This window comes from Salmo salar, chromosome 01 (assembly GCF_965601325.2).
Source record: "Salmo salar chromosome 01, fSalSal1, whole genome shotgun sequence".
NCBI classification, from domain to species: domain Eukaryota; kingdom Metazoa; phylum Chordata; class Actinopteri; order Salmoniformes; family Salmonidae; genus Salmo; species Salmo salar.
In genome coordinates this window covers 138,933,852-138,956,255 of record NC_138291.1, presented here as the reverse complement: position 1 = coordinate 138,956,255, position 22,404 = coordinate 138,933,852, and the positions used below count along the sequence as shown (strand labels likewise).

At 41.6% G+C, this 22,404-nt stretch overlaps 1 protein-coding gene across 2 annotated transcripts in view; it reads right to left on the bottom strand.

Annotated features, from left to right (window-relative positions):
* Positions 1-22,404, bottom strand: part of LOC106561913 (band 4.1-like protein 4) — a 98,655-nt gene that overhangs the window by 9,978 nt on the left and 66,273 nt on the right. For both annotated transcript variants that reach the window (XM_014126271.3, XM_014126282.3), the window contains exons 6-15: positions 18,036-18,133; positions 16,212-16,332; positions 6,882-6,969; positions 6,535-6,623; positions 5,253-5,316; positions 3,985-4,076; positions 2,364-2,441; positions 1,404-1,519; positions 673-763; positions 371-457 (exon numbers count right to left, since the gene is read on the bottom strand). In XM_014126271.3, coding sequence (XP_013981746.1) covers positions 371-457; positions 673-763; positions 1,404-1,519; positions 2,364-2,441; positions 3,985-4,076; positions 5,253-5,316; positions 6,535-6,623; positions 6,882-6,969; positions 16,212-16,332; positions 18,036-18,133 — 924 coding nt within the window. The remainder of the gene's footprint in view (positions 1-370; positions 458-672; positions 764-1,403; positions 1,520-2,363; positions 2,442-3,984; positions 4,077-5,252; positions 5,317-6,534; positions 6,624-6,881; positions 6,970-16,211; positions 16,333-18,035; positions 18,134-22,404) is intronic.

Here is a 22,404-nt window from a genome sequence, read left to right as displayed (position 1 = left end):
ACCAATCTGGGACCAGGTTATACTGTGAACTGGAGGAGACACATATATATATATATATATAAACGAAAAATGTGTCTCGTCACTGGGCTCTCACAAACTGCTTCCAGTAGTGTATTTCATGAATCAGTTGGAGTGTGTACTATGTTAAGTCTCCTTCACTACTGAAGGGCTATGTTCTGTTCCTCCGTTGTTGTCAACGGAGGTGGTGTGTGTGTACATGCTTGATCCATTAAATATAAATAATGTACGTAACACACATAACACAGACAGTATTAGGGAGGATTAGTCTATAAGACAACAGTGTAATTGAAACATATTAGACTAGAACGATCCATCACAGAGCAGGGGCTCCAATCAGACAGTACTGTACCTTTGTGGGGTGTTCTCATCCCATGGTGCATTGGGCTTCCCTGGCTGTTCCTCTGGACCACCATTCTCCGCCTTGGTTACTTTGGCGCTAAAGATAAAAAAACAGGTAAACAAAGTATTTTGTCTGGGCTAAGCATTTTTATGAAGAACTGTCACTTTATACTGGAAAAGCATTCTCAATCCCCCCTCAACTTCTCTTTTCTCTTTCCATCTCTGTTTTATATCCTTTTCTCCATTTGGTCCAAACTTACTGCCTCTCTCGTTCGTACACTATTTTCTACATGTCTTGCCCATGTCTGATACCTCTTCACAGGCGACAGTGCTGTAATCTTAGCCGTTCCTTCTTTTTCTGAATTCTCCGTCTTTGTGTTTGACCGATTCCCATTGTTTAGTCCTATAAGGAAAAGAGATGTTCAGTAAGATTAAATAGTGAACCAATTTGCCTCTCTCTTTCCATTGTTTCAATACTAGAACAATATCCGTCCGTAACTACGTGTGGCATGGTAGCCTTCCTACGAAGGGCTCAGATTTATTGAATTATACACAGCTTTGTCTATTTTTGAGCCCTGCAGTTATAATTATAGAGAATTCAATCACTGAATGTGTCAGAGAGATTACTGTCCCACTGCACACAGTGAAAACAACAATGCTAAGTCAAGCACGTTATGCCAACATACTGTGCGTATGTCTGTGTGAACTGCTGAAGTGAATATAATATAATTAGCTAATTGAAGCCCTGTTGTTCCTGATGGGGGAACAGGAGGAGGAAGTGAATACTAAACTTACTGGGACTGAGACTCAACTAAGCTGCTTTACACCCGACATAAGAGGAACTGTCATTAGGAACCTGAGAGGTTCTACTTTGTGTCAGAAGAGGTGAAAGGTGGGGAAATGTTTTGTGGCTATGTATGATGTGTGGCATTAGTTACCATTGATATGTAACCCTTGTCGTAGTGACATTGTGCTTGTTAGGTGTTGTGTAGTGTGTCTGTAGATGTTGTGTATGCTTAAGGTATGCTGCATATCCAGCTGACCTGTGGTCTGTGGTGGTCTCTTGGGGTAGGTCTTGCTGCGGGTCCTGACCACCTGCAGGTCTGCCCGGGGCAGACTGATAGACGGATCCCTGCCCATCTGCATAGCTGTCTTACCACTGTAGGGAAAGAGAGAGAGACACACACACACACACACACACACACACACACACACACACCACACACACACACACACACACACACACACCCCCCCCCGAGTTGTTTAGTCATCTTGTCTTTTCATGGTTTTAGGGGAAGACGTTCCTGGTCTGTCAAGTTCTTATGTGAGACAGAGATGATCTGGTCTTGGCCTTTTCATATGTCAAACCCTTTTGTCAGGCACAGTGATACACAGTCTGATGCAACAACGAGGTGTTGAAGAGCAACATGAACATAGAAAACACAGCCAAGGTTGTGACTGAAGTGACCTTAAACCTAGCAGAGGTCAGTAGTAGATCATGTAATAAATATTGCAGAAAACTGCAACTGGTGAAGAAAACAATCACTGTTGTACAGAGTGGCAGTCTTCTCTGAGTAGATACAGGAAGTAGACAACCGAAGGAAGACAAAGGATAGATGGATGTTGTGTGATCTCTGAATTATTCAGGTCTTCCACTTGTCTGTGGTGTCACACACGCACACACAAACAGTCTCTCTGTCTGTTGAACACTGTATCCCCCTTTCGCTCCTCTACTAAAACAGTCTCCATTATTCATGAGGTTGTGGATTCTAGAATGAATACATGCTGGGAGAAGTTCTCTAGGATTTACCTACACCCCGCTTTGCCAACCAAAATGATGGGCAGAGAAAAATGCTATAATATTTCTATGTATAATGCATACCTTTGTGTGGAGTTCCATCTTACAGATTATAGAAATGCATTATATTCTATACAGTTTTTACAATACTTTTCATACATAGCTAACTACATTTGAAGGGAATAAAGAATAGAGGTTCTCTCACCTGTACCGATGTTTAGATCCCAGGGAACCAAATTTGGATAGTTTTCTTGTAAGTGTGTTGGAATCATTTTCTGGCATTCTAGAAAAAGCATTCAACAGCAATGGAGAGCAGGCCTGGATGAAGAATTTAAAAGTACTGTACTTCCACTAAAGTCTCATATGGTGTGCACATTTCTACAGTACATTATTCCACAGGTAATACATTTTTCTTTTTTTCTTTATGAATTCAGAATGTGACTAACCCATGTTAAAGAGGATTAAATGCTCAGGCTGAAAGGAAAATAAAAAAATTGCGTCTTTCACAAAGGTGACCGGCGATGCGTGTTTGAATTCTGAATTCACTTTGTACTTTTTATACATTTAAAGGAAGAGACGCGAACTCAATTGCTGACATATATATATATATATATAAAGAAGCAGTTCTCTTGTTCTGATCATTGCATTAATGACATAATGGCTGCTCAAACACCACTAAGAGCTTTCGGGCTTCATTAAAATTCAAAACTCTGAGTCAGAGAGAGTGAGTGTGTCTGGTACTAGTGGTACATTCCTCCATTAACGTATAGCTGTAAAGCAAAAGGCCATTATAAAAGCCTCTTGTAGTCTCTCACCCAGCCATGTGTTATTAACACAACCATCACCACTACAGCATTGAGCTAAGGCCTCCCTCAAAACCAACACCACTTTAATACACCACTACGGCCTCACTCACAGGGCTCCGTAACACTACAGATAACTCAAGTCACTGTTGAAAGACAATTAGATGGAAGGTTAGATGGAGAAAAAGTACTGAAGGTAGGTGGATGTAGTCAGTACACCCAACCAGAAGCTAAAATGAACCTATGTTTTTACCTCTTCTCATTGTTTTTCTCACTCTTTCTATAAGGGCTTGTATAATATATCCTCTCACATTAAAACTGCAGCAAATACCTGCCTATTTTCATCCGATGGCTTATGCCCACTTCTCCCACCTTCGTGTCATAGTCCCATCACAGCATAACACATTCTCTCCCATTCTCTCATCCAAACCTCCCAACCCCTCCACCCTTCTCTCCCCCAGAGGACTATACGCCCGGGGGGGGGGGGGGGGGGGGGGTGTATAACCTGTCAAGCCCCCTCCCCTCCTGTCTACCTGTCAGCTCCAGGTCTGTCTGTGCCACAGGGACCCAGCAGACTGCAGGGTTCACACGCGGATTAAACAGCATAAATCCAGAGCCTCACGCGCCTTGCTGCCTCTCCTGCTCTTTAGGGCACAGTCCGTGTAAGTCTGCTCTCATTAGGCCAACGCATGCACACGCACAAGGGACCGCACTGAGCTGCGCAGCCAGACAGAGGCCTTGTTCACTTTGATTAAGGACTGAGGGACTCTGGGATCTTCATGTTAAGAGGTATGTGATAGGGTTGTTTCTACCTGAGGGGATAACAGAGAAGGGCTTTTGTTGGAATTAGTGTGGGTGATTGTGTTGTAGATAAAAGGGACAATTTTTCCACTGAAGCATAAATAGTTTGGGGTTTTACCTGTGGAAGGTGGTAGAAGTTCTAACTGAAAAGTTACAATAGTGTTGGTACAGTATACTGTAGTATTTGCCTATGACTGTGTGTGCGCGTTTGTAGTTTTTTACCTAAAGAAAGTGTGGTGTTCTACGCAGCACTTCCACAGATGTTTACAGGCTGTCTTATTGGGTGCCTCGAAGAAGAACGACGTCTCTGTACACTGCAAATAAACAACAACATAATCTCTTATACAATCAACAAACAAATAATACAAATCACATTCATAAGCTAAACCAAGAAGATGTATATCATAACAAGAGCCATTTCATCATTAATTCCGAAAACAACATTTGTGGTGGTGGTGGAAAGGACTCGTATCAAATGTACCATTAAATGTGTTTTAGCTAAGTGTTTATGTAAATGAACAGGTAGTGTGTAATCTCTCAACCAAGATGGGATGTCTGTTGGGTCATTAGGCAAATGGATATCACTGTAGAGAGAGGACAACTCGCACTCTCTAGACTCCCCTACAGCTAGTCTCCGAGAGGAGGTAGCTACCGTAAGCCCATAGGTCTCCTATATTCAAATGAAGCTCCGTTCTGAGCTGCTCTGATATTATCAATAATGGGGTTATCATGGGTCTCTACTCCAAGGCCTCTCTATTCACGGCTTAATGAGACCCTCTCAGGTTGAATAAAGTAAACCATATCATTCAGCAAGACTCACATGTCTCAATGAGCCTAACTATCTCAACAGAGAAAAGTGGTTCTTTAGTGATATCTGAAGGGGTAGGCCACACCACATCAGTTTTTCCATCACTTTGAAAATGATCAAAATGATCATTATCCTCCCCAAAAGCCCCCCAAAATGTACTTAGAAAATTCCCCTAAAGATTCAAAAGATCAGCATGAAGCTGGATTTGTTTTGAGGAAGTTTAAGTTTGTGTGAAGTGCCTATCTTTTCTCATTTGCACCCGTGAAGTGAACATCAGTGAAGACGGGAGAGTCGAGGCTGAACTGTCATGTTTCTTTAATTCCTCTCCTTACATCCTCCTAATTTTTGTCGAAATGTCTCAAGATCAAACACACAGTGGATCTTTCAAGGTTTCACATGGGAGTACTATAGATACTCCTGGGAACATTGTCAGTTAAGGTCTGATATGGGGAATATTTTTACAATGAGGCTTTCCAAACCTGTGATATCCAAACAAATTGGTTTCGATTCATTCAGTAATTACAAGTTAGCTAGTGCGAATGATCTCACATTATTGAGTTTATGAAACATGCCAAAATTACTTGAAGAATCACAAACAAAGCAGAGGTAGAAATACAGTACATAACTTAACAAAACATTCCTTATGCAGATAATTGCTGAAAGATAATAACTGGTGACTTACATCTTTTCCAACAACTCGAAGTTCAAATTGTGTTTCCTTAAAATGCACTTTAGTTATCCTTGGCCTGAAACAATAAATGTAAACAAACAAATGAGGTGCACTGTAAAAATTTGGGGTTTAACAAGGGTTCTTCTAAGATCCTCAAAGTTCTTTGAAGAACCTTAGGTTTCTTGGCACTGAAAATTGCCACCGAAAGGTTCTTCCCAAGAAGGAGGAGGGATTCATCCGAGGAACCTCCTCAGTTGTTGGGGGTTCTTTCAGGAACCAAACTGCCCAACTGAAACATTTTGATTTGAATTTGAAAGGACATCAGGTGCAGGCACTTAAATAATTTTTTTTTAAAGGTCTCCTCATTTTAAGGTAAGGTTTGTCCCTAATTTGATCTAAATAGATGGTATCATCCTAAAACAATATCTATCTTTTGATATTTGTGCACATCATTCTAAAACAGAAAATGGACACAATACAATGGATATCAATCAACAGAGAGAAGAATATGTAGGCTATAAGAATATAAGGCTAGCTGGATTGGTTGCAGATGACGACTGAACTACATTTTTGTGTCTGTAGGTATACTGACGAAGGGGCATACAAAGGTATGTCAATTGGTGTTGGTATGTTTTGCAGATCACATGTACCATCCTCCTCCCTTCAATGAAAATCCCATAGGCCTCTACATTATGGACATGGTATGTATATGAAAACCATAATCAAAAGTAATTTTTTTCCCCCATTCCCATTTGCCACAAAAACCATGGTATGAATACTGTTGTGTGCGTGTGTTAATCATCTGTATAATTACTATTTTTGGGATTCAGACTTCACCCTCCCCACACCTCTGATGAATATAAGCAGGAAACCTGTTCAATCACCATGCACTGCAAAATCATTCCAGCTATTGATACGGTGAACATCAACACGCCAGAGGATATACCCATTGGACTTGGGGCTCTGCTGGGAGTTTGTCATATCAGGATTTTTTTATTCTGCTTTGTCACTAAAATCAAAACACGGACAACTTAAAATATTGTGTTATTGTTATGCGTATTATTAATAATAATATGGGGGGGTAGTTCAAACATTTACACCAAAAGTTTTTTGAGGATCCATCAGAAAGGGTTTGTCGACGAACATATAGGGGTTTCCCATAGTTTCAATTTGAAGAACCCCTAAAGGATACTCCAGGAACCTTTTTTCTTTTTAGTGTGTATTGTATTCAAGGTTATGATAGCAAATTAAAGTGGATGATTCTCATGAAATACTGCCACAAAACAATACCTACCAGAAATACTTCCCAACTTGTGTTTTGTTTTTGTAAACAACAACTCCAATAGGTGTCAGCCCCAGGAAGTATTCAGACTGATTCTCTCCCTGCAAAACACCACAATAACAGGTATTATACCAAACACAATTTACATAATAAGTGCCAACCAGAAATAACACAGTAAGGATACTAAAGTATGTGTCAAAGGAAAAAAGTCATCTCAGTAAACAGAACCAAATGGTAAGGCTGCCATGAGAGAAATTGTAAGGAACATGATCAAGGCAAGGTGATTGTGATAAACCACAGAATACAACTCTAACAAGCATCTCAGTCTTCTCCACAGTCAGAGTCCAGCTCCTACTTACGAACACAGGGTGAAGGTCGACTCCATACATATCCAGTGTTTTAGCTATTCCTAAATAATTGGCTTCAGCCTCGGAGGGAACCTGACCCCTGAAACACAGAGATGTTATCTTGTTAGCGAAGCATCAGGAAAGGCTTTAAAGTCCATAGAAAAGCCCATAGAACGTAGTGTTATCCAGTGTGTATCTACAAGTATACATCGTGTAACATGATCTAGTACACATCTACAAGTACACATAGTGTAACATGATCTAGTACACATCTACAAGTACACATAGTGTAATATTATCTAGTGTACAATGACAAGTAGTGTACAATAGAGACTATATCATTGGTCTAGTTGCTTTTATCTATTCGAAAGCTAAGGGTTTAGAAACAGCCATGTAACATGAAAAATGAATGTAAAGTTGATATATATTGCATTGTAATTCACACCCGGTGACACTTATTGGATTGATTGAGAGTTGTTGAACCGTCAGGAACCCCACAGTCTAATAAACAGTAAAGCTATCATGATGATCTGCCTGACCTTGGGCAACAACAGAGGTCATTATAGGGAGTGTATTAGAGAACTGTGGACAGTTCAAGACAATGGGTTCACTCTGAAGAGGTGAGATACACAAAGAGGCAATACAAACTACAATGGCCATGGTGCCCATAAGGTCGCCTAGGCAGAGAGCTCCTGTACATTTAGTAAATATAAATGTGAACTTTGAACATTTTTTTTTTTAATCAATCTCTGTTTTCATCACATAAACATGGTCTTCAATGTCCTGTTACAGGACTTTGATGTTAAATCTGTTTGTTTGCCTGCTACATTTTACATTTTAATCATTTAGCAGACGTTCTTATCCAGAGCGTCTTACAGTAGTGAATGCATACATTTCATTTCATACATTCTTTTTATTTTGTTATTTTTTTTGTGCTGGCCCCCCGTGGGAATCGAACCCACAACCCTGGCGTTGCAAACACCACGCGTTGCAAACACCATGCTCTACCAACTGAGCTACAGGGAAGGCTAGTTGGATGGCTAATGTTGCCATTTCAATAATGCAACGGCAGCACCATCTTTTTTGTTTCACCTGCCGGTTGGAAGGTGGAGACTGCGATGTCAGAGAGGAAGAGGGACTGTTCCTGACCACTGCTGAGGTGTGGTTGATTTTCTGGTGCTTTACTGCAGCCAAAGCATCACCCAGGTGCGTGCTACACTGTCTGCAATGGAGGATCAGCCACCTACGGAGGAGCGGTTACTATGGAGGAACTGGGAACGCTGGACAAAGCGATGGGCCCTGATGAAGAGCTCCTGTCTTGTCTGACAGACTGACTTTCTCTCTGGCTGTACTGTGCCATCTGCCCCCTCCACTCAAGCCATACTGACTTTTCCAAACTGCCTCAACTCCATTAGTTTTCCATCTTTACTTTGTTGTTCATTGATGATGTATTTTGTTAACAAGAGGACCACAATGGAAATACGTTTCTAAACTTGTTTGTGTTATCCTAGTTTTTCTTTTTGTCAAATAAATCATATCATAAACACTGAGTGTACAAGACATTAGGAACCCCTGATCTTTCCATGACAGACTGACCAGGTGAATCCAGGTGAAAGTTACTGTATGATCCTTTATTGATGTCACTTGTTAAATCCATCAGTCTAGATGAAGGGGAGGAGACAGGTTAAAGAAGTATTTTTAAGCCTTGAGACAATTGCGACATGGATTGTGTATGTGTGCCATTCAGAGTGTGAATGGGCAAGACAACATATTTAAGAGCCTTTGAACGGGGTATGGTAGTAGGTGCCAGGCGCACGGGTTTGAGTGTGTCAAGAACTGCAACGCTGCTGGGTTTTTCACGCTCACAGTTTCCCATGTGTATCAAGAATGGTCCACCAACCAAAGGACATCCAGTCAACTTGACACAACTATGGGAAGCACTGGAGTCAACATGGGCCAGCACACCTTGTAGAGTCCATGCCCCAATGAATCGAGACTGTTCTGAGGGCAAAAGGGGGTGCAACTCGATAATATTCAAGTTTTGTACACTCAGTGTATCTACAATTGAAGTCAGAAGTTTACATACACCTTAGCCATTTAAAAACTCAGTTTTTCACAATTCCTGACATGTAATCCTAGTAAGAATTCCCTGTCTTAAGTCAGTTAGGATCACCACTTTATTTTAAGAATGTGAAATGTCAGAACAATAGTAGAGAGAATGATTTATTTCATCACATTCCCAGTGTGTCAGAAGTTTACATACACTCAATTAGTATTTGGTAGCATTGCCTTTAAATTGTTTAACTTGGGTCAAACGTTTCGGGTAGCCTTCCACAAGCTTCCCTCAATAAGTTGGCTGAATTTTGGACCATTCCTCCTGACAGAGCTGGTGTAACTGAGTCAGGTTTGTAGGCCTCCTTGCTCGCACACGCTTTTTCAGTTCTGCCCACAAATTTTCTAAAAGATTGAGGTCAGGGCTTTGTGATGGCCACTCCAATACCTTGACTTTGTTGTCCTTAAGCCATTTTGCTACAACTTTGGAAGTATGCTTGAGGTCATTGTCCATTTTGAAGACCCGTTTGCGACCAAGTTTTAACTTCCTGACTGATGTCTTGATATGTTGCTTCAATATATCCACAATTTTCCTACCTCATGATGCCATCTATTTTGTGAGGTGCACCAGTCCCTCCTGCAGCAAAGCACCCCCACAAGATGATGCTGCCACCCCCGTGCTTCACGGTTGGGATGGTGTTCTTCGGCTTGCAAGCGTCCCCCTTTTTCCTTCAAACATAACGATGGTCATTATGGCCAAAAAGTTGTATTTTTGTTTCATCAGACCAGAGGACATTTCTCCAAAAAGTACGATCTTTGTCCCCATGTGCAGTTGCAAACCGTAGTCTGTCTTTTTTATGATGGTTTTGGAGCAGTGGCTTCTTCCTTGCTGAGCGGCATTTCAGGTTATGTTGATATAGAACTCGTTTACTGTGGATATAGATACTTTTGTACCTGTTTCCTCCAGCATCTTCACAAGGTCCTTTGCTGTTGTTCTGGGATTGATATGCACTTTTCGCACCAAAGTACGTTCATCTCTAGGAGACAGAACACGTCTCCTTCCTGAGCGGTATGATGGCTGCGTGGTCCCATGGTGTTTATACTTGCGAACTATTGTTTGTACAGATGAATGTGGTACCTTCAGGCATTTGGAAATTGCTCCCAAGGATGAACCAGACTTGTGGAGGTCTACAATTTTTTTTCTGAGGTCTTGGCTGATTTATTTAGATTTTCCCATGATGTCAAGCAAAGAGGCACTGAGTTTGAAGGTCGGTCTTGAAATACATCCACAGGTACACCTCCAATTGACTCAAATGATGTCAATTAGCCTATCAGAAGCTTCTAAAGCCATGACATCATTTTCTGGAATTTTCCAAGCTGTTTAATGGCACAGTATGTAAACTTCTGACCCACTGGAATTGTGATACAGTGAATTATAAGTGAAATAATCTGTCTGTAAACAATTGTTTGAAAAATTACTTGTGTCATGCACAAAGTAGATGTCCTAACCAACTTGCCAAAACTATAGTTTGTTAACAAGACATTTGTGGAGTGGTTGAAAAACGAGTTTTAATGACTCCAACCTAAGTGTATGTAAACTTCCGACCTCAACTGTATGTATGTGTGTATATATATATATATATAAGGCAAAGGGTGGCTATTTGACGAATCTCAAATCTAAAATATACTTTGATTTGTTTAACACTTTTTTGGTTACTACATGATTCCATGTGTGCCATTTCATAGTTTTGATGTCTTCGCTATTATTCTACAATCTAGAAAATAGTCAAAGAAAGAAAAACCCTTGAGTAGGTGTTCTAAAACTTTTGACCAGTAGTGTTTAATACAAGTAATCTTACGTGCCAGACTTAATATTCAGAGACAGACTTGTCTGATGCCACGAGACAACAATAAAATAAACACAAAGGAACTAAAACTGTAACATAACATACTTTCCCTCCTCCTCATCTAATCAATAATGGTTTTTCCATGTTCCTGAAATTCCATGTGAGATAATGTTCAACTGAGTTGTGGTCTGGGTTACGTATCTTCTATTACTGATTAACTACAGAGAAAGGGTCGTGTTTAAAAACCAAAAGCATGCAGTCAAGGAAACCACAGCTATGGAGCAACTCCCTGTGGTTTTACGGTATGTTTATCGAGGGTGAAACATGTCCCAACAGTCAACTAAGTCTACCAAATATCTATGAATGTGGATGAAGGGTGATGGAATTCCTAGGTCAATAAGGTGTTAGTGTATGTATCATGAAGCCCACAGTCTAAGCTCTGGACTATAAGCAGTGTGTCTACAGTGTAAACTCTGGACTATAAGCAGGGTGTCTGCAGTGTAAGCTCTGGACTATAAGCAGTGTGTCTGCAGTGTAAACTCTGGACTATAAGCAGGGTGTCTGCAGTGTAAACTCTGGACTATAAGCAGTGTGTCTGCAGTGTAAGCTCTGGACTATAAGCAGGGTGTCTGCAGTGTAAACTCTGGACTATAAGCAGGGTGTCTACAGTGTAAACTCTGGACTATAAGCAGGGTGTCTGCAGTGTAAGCTCTGGACTATAAGCAGTGTGTCTGCAGTGTAAGCTCTGGACTATAAGCAGTGTGTCTGCAGTGTAAGCTCTGGACTATAAGCAGTGTGTCTGCAGTGTAAACTCTGGCTTTGGGAAACTCTACACAGTATCCTGTGCTCTACATCCCCCTTCTGATGTTATGTTTGGAGTGGTGCAACCCCTCCCTTCCCTCCTCTGCTCTCCCCTCTCTGCTCTCGAGCCGTATCATTGATCTTCTGATCACACACATTAGCAACACAAAGACTCAGGCTCATTCAGCCTGTTCAAGCGTGACCCCTAGAGCTCCTCACACCTCTCCTTCTCCTCCCCCTCTACCTCTTCTCCTTCCCTACCCTGAAGACACAATGTCACCCGGGATTCCTTACGAGTCCATTATGGATTCTGTTCACATGTTCTTTATAGGTGGCCAGGGCCAGGGACAGGGTTGTGATGATTGCTGGTATAAATACGGCGAGTGGCGAACGGCATTGGAACGGGGGAGTTATTTACGGACGCTCTGGGGTGGGCGGGGAGACGGGCGGGGACGGGTCTGCCAGGCTGTGTGTGTGTGTGTGTGTGTGTGTGTGTGTGTGTGTGTGTGTGTGTGTGTGTGTGTGTGTGTGTGTGTGTGTGTGTGTGTGTGTGTGTGTGTGTGTGTGTGTGTGTGTGTGCGCCGCTGGTGTGTGTGGTTAGCCCTATGTCTCTCCGCCTGGCCTGTCTGCTGCCTATGGGACCGGGACCGCCTGGTATGACGAGGCAGGAATAGGAAGTGGAAGAGTGTCAGAGAGCAGAGCTTGGTGCTGACTACATAGCAGATCACAGCGAGGACGACATCCACAGGCTCTGGAGAGAACTAGGGCAGATACCTAGCCCGCTACGTCTGTCTCTCTGCATCTACTTCTCCCTCACGCCCTCTCCCACTCTTTATCTGAGTCCAGCTCCCTTTGTCTCTCTCTTCCGCCTTCTGCCTCCTCTCTATCCCCACTCAGTTCTCATTTCACTCTCTCTCCATTTCTGTCTCTTTGCATCTAACTCTCCGCCCTTTCTCCTGCTCCTTCTGTCTCCCTTTCCATCCCTCTGCTTCACCTCTGTCCCTCCTTGTTTTCATATTTCAGTGTCTCTATGTCCCTCTCTCCCACTGTCTCTCTCTTCCTGAGTGCCGCTCCCTCTGTCTATATATTTCTCGCTCTTCCTCCCCCTTGCAACTCCTCTGTTCTCACAACCTCTCTCTATGTCTATCTGCATCTTCTCCCACTTCTTCCTCTCTCTGCCTCCCCTCTACCTCTCTTTTGTCTTTCTCTGACCAGTCAGTCAGTCAGATAGCAGTGGGAGGATAGGAGGATGCATTGATGAACCCTCTAGTGGCTGATCTCCAATTAGCCCAGCCTGTTCCGCTGTCCTCTCTCCATGGGACACTTAGCTCACTGCGTAAATAACGACCGAGGCCTGAGCCTCATCAGCAGGCCAGAGGGCTGAGACTCCCTCCAGTATTACAGTCAGTCACAGCAGCAGACAGACAGACAGATAGAGAGAGAGAGAGCTGCTAGAGGAGCTAAGAGCCCAATTGATGCTCAGAGTCTCTTAATCATTGATAGCTGCCTGAACCCTTTTCACTTCTTACTGTGCGTACTGTTGTCTTTTCAGCAGCATTAAGAGGATGTATGATAATTAACTAACACCCTTCAGGACTTATGGGCTTGACACTGAAGAGGTACTGTAATACATAGATGGTATGTGATATTACGGTCTGAATTTTAGAAGACCAACCCGATAGGTTTCTGTTATAGAATAATAAACTGTCTGACTGCGAGGAGAATGTTGTTATCCACAGAGAGACAGAGGACCAGACTTGGTTGCAGAGGGTATGGTGGGTCTAGATCGTTAATATGTGTGTCTGAGTGTGTGCATGCACGTGTGTGTGTGTGTGTGTGTGTGTGTGTGTGTGTGTGTGTGTGTGTGTGTGTGTGTGTGTGTGTGTGTGTGTGTGTGTGTGTGTGTGTGTGTGTGTGGATGCGTGTCCGGCTGACGGGGGCTGCATGGGGAGATTATGTTGGTGTAATGTAGTGGACATTTGTTGGAGCTGGCTGTTTCTCGTGTTTCACACTGAGATTAAACCACAATCACTTCACTCAGTTCACTGTCACAATACCATGGACCATGCCACTGTTTGGAAAACACAAACAACAACAGAGAATGGATGGATGGATAACTTGTGTGCTGTGGTCAAATTCCTCTGGGAAAATTGGTTTATTCTCCATTCTATATTAATTCCTTCTAGAAAGATGGCTTCACTGAACTGACCTGATTCGTATCATTACATTTTAATATGTGATGATCAAAATATATTTCTCTTTTCAATTAAATCTGTCAAGGATCAAAACAGAGCTGTCTGTCTGTCTGATTTATTGCCTACTCTCTCACAATGAGGAGGAGCGTGCTTGTGAGGGCAGACCAGTCATCACAACTGTAATCCATAACCCTCCCAATAGGGTTGGGGTCCTGGCAGCACTGTGCAATCTGACTTAATACTAATTGGGGGGGGGGGGGGGGGGTCTCTCTAGCTCTTATCATCAGGCCTCTGTTTTTTTCTTCTCAGTCACAGCTCTGTCTGTCATCCCTTTACCCTTCAAATCAAATTGTATTTGTCACATGCGCTGAATACAACAGGTGTAGACCTTACAGTGAAATGCTTACTTACAAGCCCTTAACCAACAATGCAGTTTTAATAAAAAAAAAAAATTAATGAAACAAATAATGAAAGAGCAGCATTAAAATAACAATAGCGAGGCTATATACAGGGGGATACCAGTACAGAGTCAATGTGCGGGGGCACCGGTTAGTTGAGGTAATATGTACATGTAGGTAGAGTTATTAAAGTGACGGTACGACATTCATCAGTACAAACAATAGTATGCAAGTATAAACACCATGGGACCACGCAGCCATCATACCGCACAGGAAGGAGATGCATTCTGTCTCCTAGAGATGAACGTACTTTGGTGCGAAAAGTGCAAATCAATCCCAGAACAACAACAAAGGACCTTGTGAAGATGCTGGAGGAAACAGATACAAAAGTATCTATATCCACAGTAAAACTAGTCCTATATCGACATAACCTGAAAGGCCACTCAGCAAGGAAGAAACCACTGCTCCAAAAACGCCATAAAAAAGCCAGACTACGGTTCGCAACTGCACATGGGGACAAAGATCGTACTTTTTGGAGAAAAGTCCTCTGGTCTGATGAAACAAAAATATTACTTTTTGGCCATAATGACCATTGTTATGTTTGGAGGAAAAAGGGGGAGGCTTGCAAGCCGAAGAACACCATCCCAACCATGAAGCACAGGGGTGGCAGCATCATCTTGTGGGGGTGCTTTGCTGCAGGAGGGACTGGTGCACTTCACAAAATAGATGGCATCATGAGGTAGGAAAATTATGTGGCTATATTGAGGCAACATCTCAAGACATCAGTCAGGAAGTTAAAGCTTGGTCGTAAATGGGTCTTCCAAATGGACAATTAAAGAATTAAAATGTTTTTATTTATTTATTAAAATGTTTTTAAAAAACTTCCAAAGTTGTGGCAAAATGGCTTAAGAACAACAAAGTCAAGGTATTGGAGTGGCCATCACAAAGCCCTGACCTCAATCCTATAGAACATTTGTGGGCAGAACTGAAAAAGCGTGTGCGAGCAAGGAGGCCTACAAACCTGACTCAGTTACATAAGCTGTGTCAGGAGGAATGGGCCACAATTCACCCAACTTATTGTGGAAGCTTGTGGAAGGCAACCCGAAACGTTTGACCCAAGTTCAACAATTTAAAGGCAATGCTACCAAATACTAATTGAGTGTGTGTAAACGTCTGACCCACTGGGAATGTGATGAAAGAAATAAAAGCTGAAATAAATCATTCTCTCTACTATTATTCTGACATTTCACATTCTTAAAATAAAGTGGTGATCCTAACTGACCTAAGACAGGGAATTTTTACTAGGATTAAATGTCAGGATTTGTGAAAAACTGAGTGTAAATGTATTTGGCTAAGGTGTATGTAAACTTCCGACTTCAACTGTAAATAAGGTATTTCTAAAAACCTGTTTTAGCATCGTCATTATCGGGTATTGTGTATAGATTGATGAGGATTTTTTTCAATTTAATCCATTTTAGAATAAGACTATAACTAAACAAAATGTGGAAAAAGTCAATGGGTCTGAATACTTTCCGAAGGCACTGCATATATAAACATAGATAACAGTATGTCTATATCAACAGTCTTGTTTTGAGAGCCAACAAAACGCTTCAGAACAGATAAATGAAGGACTCAACTGGGGTTTAGTATTAAAGTGCCAGTACTAGCAAACAGTTACAGATAAAGTAGTCTCTGTTATATCTCAGCGAGTTCTAAATGCTTTCTGAGAAATGATTAGATCAGATACTGTAGATAGTCCAATCCCTTATGACACAGAAATAATACACCAACAGAAACGGACTACATAACCCAGCCACTGTAACAGTAGTCACATTAACAAACATATCAGATGCAAAGAACAGTGGAGAGAGGGGACCCTTTCACACACATAGTGTATAATCTGTTATGAGGGGATCAGACTGGGATTAGGGATTGGGCTGGCTGTCAGAGGAGTGAGGGGGAGAGAGGGGAGAAGAAGGAGAGGGAGAGGAGGAGGAAAGGAGAAAAGAGGAGATAGGAGAGGAAGATGAGATGAGAGGGCTTCCTTACGTTACGGTTTTGTGAATTGTCTCGATGGCGTCTTCCAGTTCCTCTTTCTGGTCCGGGACAAAACGGTACTCTGACACGTAGCCTGACGCATGTTTGTACGGGTCATAGTCGCCAAGTTCAGCTGGAGACAAAGAGTGAAAGTCATAAGCGTACCCAAACACGAACACACACACATTTTGACTGTGTGAGAGATCATATAATACTATGAACAGTGACATCACATACAGTTGAAGTTGGAAGTTTACATACACCTTAGCCAAATGCATTTAAACTCAGTTTTTCACAATTCCTGACATTTAATCCTAGTAAAAATAATCTGTTTTAGGTCATTTAGGATCACCACTTTATTTTAAGAATGTGAAATGTCAGAATAATAGTAGAGAGAATGATTTATTTCAGCTTTTATTTCTTTCATCACATTCCCAGTGGGTCAGAAGTTTACATACACTCAATTAGTATTTGGTAGCATTGCCTTTAAAATGTTGAACTTGGGTGAAATGTTTCGGGTAGCCTTCCACAAGCTTCCCACAATAACTTTGGTGAATTGTGGCCCATTCCTCCTGACAGAGCTGGTGTAACTGAGTCAGGTTTGTAGGCCTCCTTGCTCGCACACGCTTTTTCAGTTCTGCCCACAAATTTTCTACAGGATTGAGGTCAGGGCTTTGTGATGGCCACTCCAATACCTTGACTTTGTTGTCCTTAAGCCATTATGCCACAACTTTGGATGTATGCTTGGGGTCATTGTCCATTTGGAAGACCCATTTGCGACCAAGCTTTAACTTCATGACTGATGACTTGAGATGTTGCCTCAATATATCCACATAATTTTCCTGCCTCAAGGAGCAATCTATTTTATGAGGTGCACCAGTCCCTCCTGCAGCAAAGCACCCCCACAAGATGATGCTGCCACCCCCGTGCTTCACGGTTGGGATGGTGTTCTTCGGCTTGCAAGCCTACCCTTTTTCCTCCAAACATAACAATGGTCATTATGGCCAAACAGTTTTATTTTTGTTTCATCAGTCCAGAGGACATTTCTCCAAAAAGTACGATCTTTGTCCCCATGTGCAGTTGCAAACCGTAGTCTGGCTTTTTTTTGTTGCTGAGCGGCCTTTCAGGTTATGTTGATATAGGGCTCGTTTTACTGTGGATATAGATACTTTTGCACCTGCTTTTTCCAGCATCTTCACAAGGTCCTTTGCTGTTGTTCTAGGATTGATTTGCACTTTCGCACCAAAGTACATTCATCTCTAGGAGACAGAACGTGTCTCCTTCCTGAGCGGTATGATGGCTACGTGGTCCCATGGTGTTTATACTTGCGTACTATTGTTTGTACAGATGAACTTGTACTTTCAGGCATTTGGAAATTGCTCCCACGGATGAACCAGGCTTATGGAGGTATGAAATTAGTTTTCTGAGGTCTTGGCTGATTTCTTTTGATTTTCCCATGATGTCAAGCAAAGAGGCAATGAGTTTGAAGGTAGGCCTTGAAATGCATCCACAGATACACCTCCAAGGCACAGTCAAATTAGTGTATGTAAACTTCTGACCCACTGGAATTGTGATATAGTGAATTATATGTGAAATAATCTGTTTGTAAACAATTGTTCGAAAAATGACTTGTGTCATGCAGAAAGTAGATGTCCTAACCGACTTGCCAAACTATAGTTTGTTAACAAGAAATTTGTGGAGTGGTTGAAAAACAAGTTTTAATGACTCCAACCTAAGTGTATGTAAACTTCCGACATCAACTGTAATACAATTATTGAATCTCTTTTCATTCCCAATTTACTCTCTCTACTTCTCTCTCTCTTTGTGGGTACTCACACTGTATGGCCAGGGCTGCCAGCTGTGCGCTGATATCAAGGGGACAGGGAATTCTGCCTTGTAGTACATCTTGCTTTACCTGCAGGAAGAATTGGTACCTACAGTACCAAGGCACAGACTCTGGCCAAGTGAGACACACATCCTTAAATCCCACACATATAGCACATTAAATACAATACATGCAAATAACAACACAACCACCAAGCATGGAGAGTACATGTGTACTGTGCAAGGTTATTATAGTTTTGTGTTTTTATATTTGTTTTTATTTATATACAGTACCAGTCAAAAGTTTGGACACACCTAGTCATTGCAGGGTTTTTCTTTATTTTACATTGTAGAATAATAGTGAAGACATCAAAACTATTAAATAACACATATGGAATCATGTAGTAACCAAAAAAGTGTTAAACAAATCAAAATATATTTTATATTTGAGATTCTTCAAAGGAGCCACCCTTTGCCTTGATGACAGCTTTGCACACTTTGGCATTCTCTCAACCAGCTTCATCTGGAATGCTTTTCCAACAGGCTTGAAGGAGTTCCCACATATGATGAGCACTTGTTGGCTGCTTTTCCTTCACTCTGCGGTCCAACTCATCCCAAACCATCTCAATTGAATTGGGTTGAGGTCGGGTGATTGTGGAGGCCAGGTCATCTGATGCAGCACTCCATCACTCTCCTTGGTCAAATAGCCTTACACAGCCTGGAGGTGTGTTGGGTCATTGTTCTGTTGAAAAACAAATGATAGTCCCACTAAGTGCAAACAAGATGGGATGGCGTATCACTGCAGAATGCTGTGGTAGCCATGCTGGTTAAGAGTGCCTTGAATTCTAAATAAATCACTGACGGTGTCACCAGCAAAGCACCCCCACACCATCACACTTCCTCCTCCATGCTTCATGGTGGGAACCACACATGCGGAGATCATACGTTCCCCTACTCTGTGCCTAACAAATACACAGCGGTTGGAACCAAAAATCTCATCAGACCAAAGGACAGATTTCCACAGGTCTAATGTCCATTGATGGTTTCTTGACCCAAGCAAGTCTCTTCTTATTATTGGTGTCCTTTAGTAGTGGTTTCTTTGCAGCAATTCGACCATGAAGGCCTAATTCACACAGTCTCCTCTGAACAGTTGATGTTGAGATGCGTCTGTTACTTGAACTCTGTGAAGCATTTATTTGGGCTGCAATTTCTGAGGCTGGCAACTTTAATGAACTTATCCTCTGCAGCAGAGGTAACTCTGGGTCTTCCTTTCCTGTGGCGGTCCTCATGAGAGGCAGTTTCATCATTGCGCTTAAAGGTTTTTACTTACCCTACCTTGTCACAGCACAACTGATTGGCTCAAACGCATTAAGAAGGAAAGACATTCCAAAAATGTACTTTTAACAAGGCACGCCTGTTAATTGAAATGCATTCCAGGTTACTACCTCATGAAGATGGTTGAGAGAATGCCAAGAGTGTGCAAAGCTGTAATCAAGGCAAAGCATGGTTACTTTGAAGAATCTCAAATATAAAATATATTTTGATTTGTTTAACACTATTTTGGTTACTATATGATTCCATACATATTATTTCATAGTGTTGATTTCTTCACTATTATTAATGTAGGAAATAGTAAAAATAAAGAAAAACCCTGTAATGAGTAGGTGTGTCCAAACTTTTGACAGGTACTGTATATATACAAACATGAAATAAAAGGTTTCAGTTTTGAGATCTGGTTTACTTATTTCATTTCAAGTTTTATATTAAAAAAATGTAGTTTTCATATTATTTAGTTTCAGTTTTAGTTTTAGTGTTAGGGACAGAAAGTAGCCAATGCCTGGAGGCTAGGAGCCATTTATGTGTTGTTTTGTTGTTGTGTTTTTGGGGATATCCCTTCTTGCCACTGTGGGGCAGTAATGTATAAGCTGATGAGTCAGAGCATAGGTTAATTTAGGTTTAAAGGTCGACTCAGTGAGATGATATAGATGTATAAAGTAAACCGTAGGAGTGGGTCAATTTCCGCAACAGTGCGAGGCTAAACTTCTCTGATCTTTTGGTCCCGTAGCTACCACGGTATAGCAGCTTGAATCGCAACCGTATACATGCGCAGATACTCTGTGTGACTGTGTGAGAGCAAAGTCTTGCATTACGCTCATCTCATTGGGGGTGTTTGAGTAGTATGGCTAACGAAGCCTCACTGTAGACGAAAGTGGACGGGTGAAGTCAGGGGAGATGCATATGCTACAGCTTGAAGTCAGACACTGTAGTGCAGGGATGTCAAACTCATTCCATGGAGGGCCTAGTGTCTGCTGGTGTTTGGTATTTCCTTTCAATTAAGACCTAGACAACCAGGTGAAGGGAGTTCCTTACTAATTAGTGACCTGAATTCATCAATCAAGTACAAAGGAAGAGCGAAATCCTGCAGACAATTGGCACTCCGTGGAATGAGTTTGACACGTGCTGTAGAGGTTTTCTAACAGCAAGGCTCAGATCAACATGGCAGTGTCAACCTCGCTGCTATTGTTAATAAAAGTTTCTTTACACATGTTGAAAACTTTTCTAAACTCCCATATCACACACTCATGAACTAAAAACGTGAATTAATTGGTCAGATAGGTCTCAAATATCACTTTAATGTGTATCCTCCGCTCTGCCTGTAGCTTTAAAATAGTGGCTAAGTTGGTTCCTGTTTCAGTCATGCATTCGGTTACGTTCGCATGGGTCAACCAAAGACACCTAATGGTTGACAAATAGTGCCTCTCACTACCCAGGCGTTTGGCTGCATGGTGCAGTTGGTGAGAAGCAACTGCAGCGACTTGAAGCCAACTTCATCAAAAATTCAACGTGTAGGCGCAAGTTGGACATTTTCTTCCCATAATGCAACACACTTTGAAAGGTGGTCACCGACTAGACAAAATGTATCCGCTCGAACGCGCCCAATATCTGCTGTACTGCTCGTGACATCTTGCTGTCTACCTTTAAATTATTTAAAGTCAATGGGCGAGTTCGAGCTGATCACTTTTGTCAAGTCGATTGTCACCGCCTTGCAAAGTGTGTTGCATTATGGTGATAAACATGTTCCGACTGCATGAACTTTACAAAAAAATCATGTGATCAAAGGTCATCCAAAATGGACCCCTAAGCCTTATGCACTTGTGGAGATCCCGAGATAATTCAACAGGTGTAAGCAATATGGTAATAGCTCCACCTTGCCTTCTGATAGGCTGTGTAGGACCAGAAGTTTTGTTTAATTTTATTTCTTGAATTTTTTGACCGGTATTTCCAGAATTAGGAAATGCTGTTTAATTGACACAAGCTGTCTCCAATCAATCATTCAAGGTCTGGTTGTGTGCGAGTGTTTGGTAGGAGGGGAGGGGGGGGGGGGAATTGCCTAAACCAGGGGAGGCGTAGCATACGAAACTTAATTGCACTAAGCCTATTATTTGGCAGGGACTACTATTTGTAGATCAGTGATTCTACAAATCACTTTGCTCAATCTGATCCTCTCCAACAGACTCAATCCCTGATCATCGGTGGTTATAAAAATGAGGCAATTAGGACAGTTAAATTGGAGAGACTATGAATCCCACCAGAAAAATCACAATATCGCCTGAAAAAACAGTGTGCCAATACCCCGCTGGGACGCTCTTTGCAGACAACAATATATTCAGCAAAACCTGCAATTTAGCATTACATTATAAACAGAAAGACAGGATAGACAGCCATCTAAAAAAAATTAAGAAAAACACATTACGCTGTTTCAGAATAATGCTTCTACCTTAGGTTTTGGAGGATATAGCGAAACAGTCTCATCCTTACATAAGATAACATCAATCAACAAAATATTTCACATTTGTTGTCTGCTCTTAACATGTGGGCATGATAGGCATTTTTATATCAGAAAATGGCTAGCCTCTTTTCATTCGCTTTAGAAATAACAACCCAACATCTTCTCCAACCCTTTTAAGATCGCAGTATTTGGAGAGACATGCTTCTCCGACCTCAACAAAGTGCAGGTACTCGGAATGATATTCTGACACTGTTGAATACTTCACTGCCTGTAAAAACACTGCATCAAGAAGAACAACTTTAACGTCTTCACCCAGCTCTCCTACAAAATATGAAGAAACTTTTGTTCTTGTCGTTGTTGCGAAGATGCTTTCTGCCTGCGCCTCCGTTCTTTACATGCGTCTTAATGAATGCGCTCATTTTGTGATTGTCAAATTTTTCGAGAGGGATGTTGGAACTTGCAAAAGCCATATCTTCAGCGTTTACGTTTTTTTTTATAGCGAATGAAAATGGCTACTTTGTTCAGAAATAGGCAATTTTTTTTGATAAAATGCCTATAATTTTCATATAATGTTGATAACAGACAATGAAT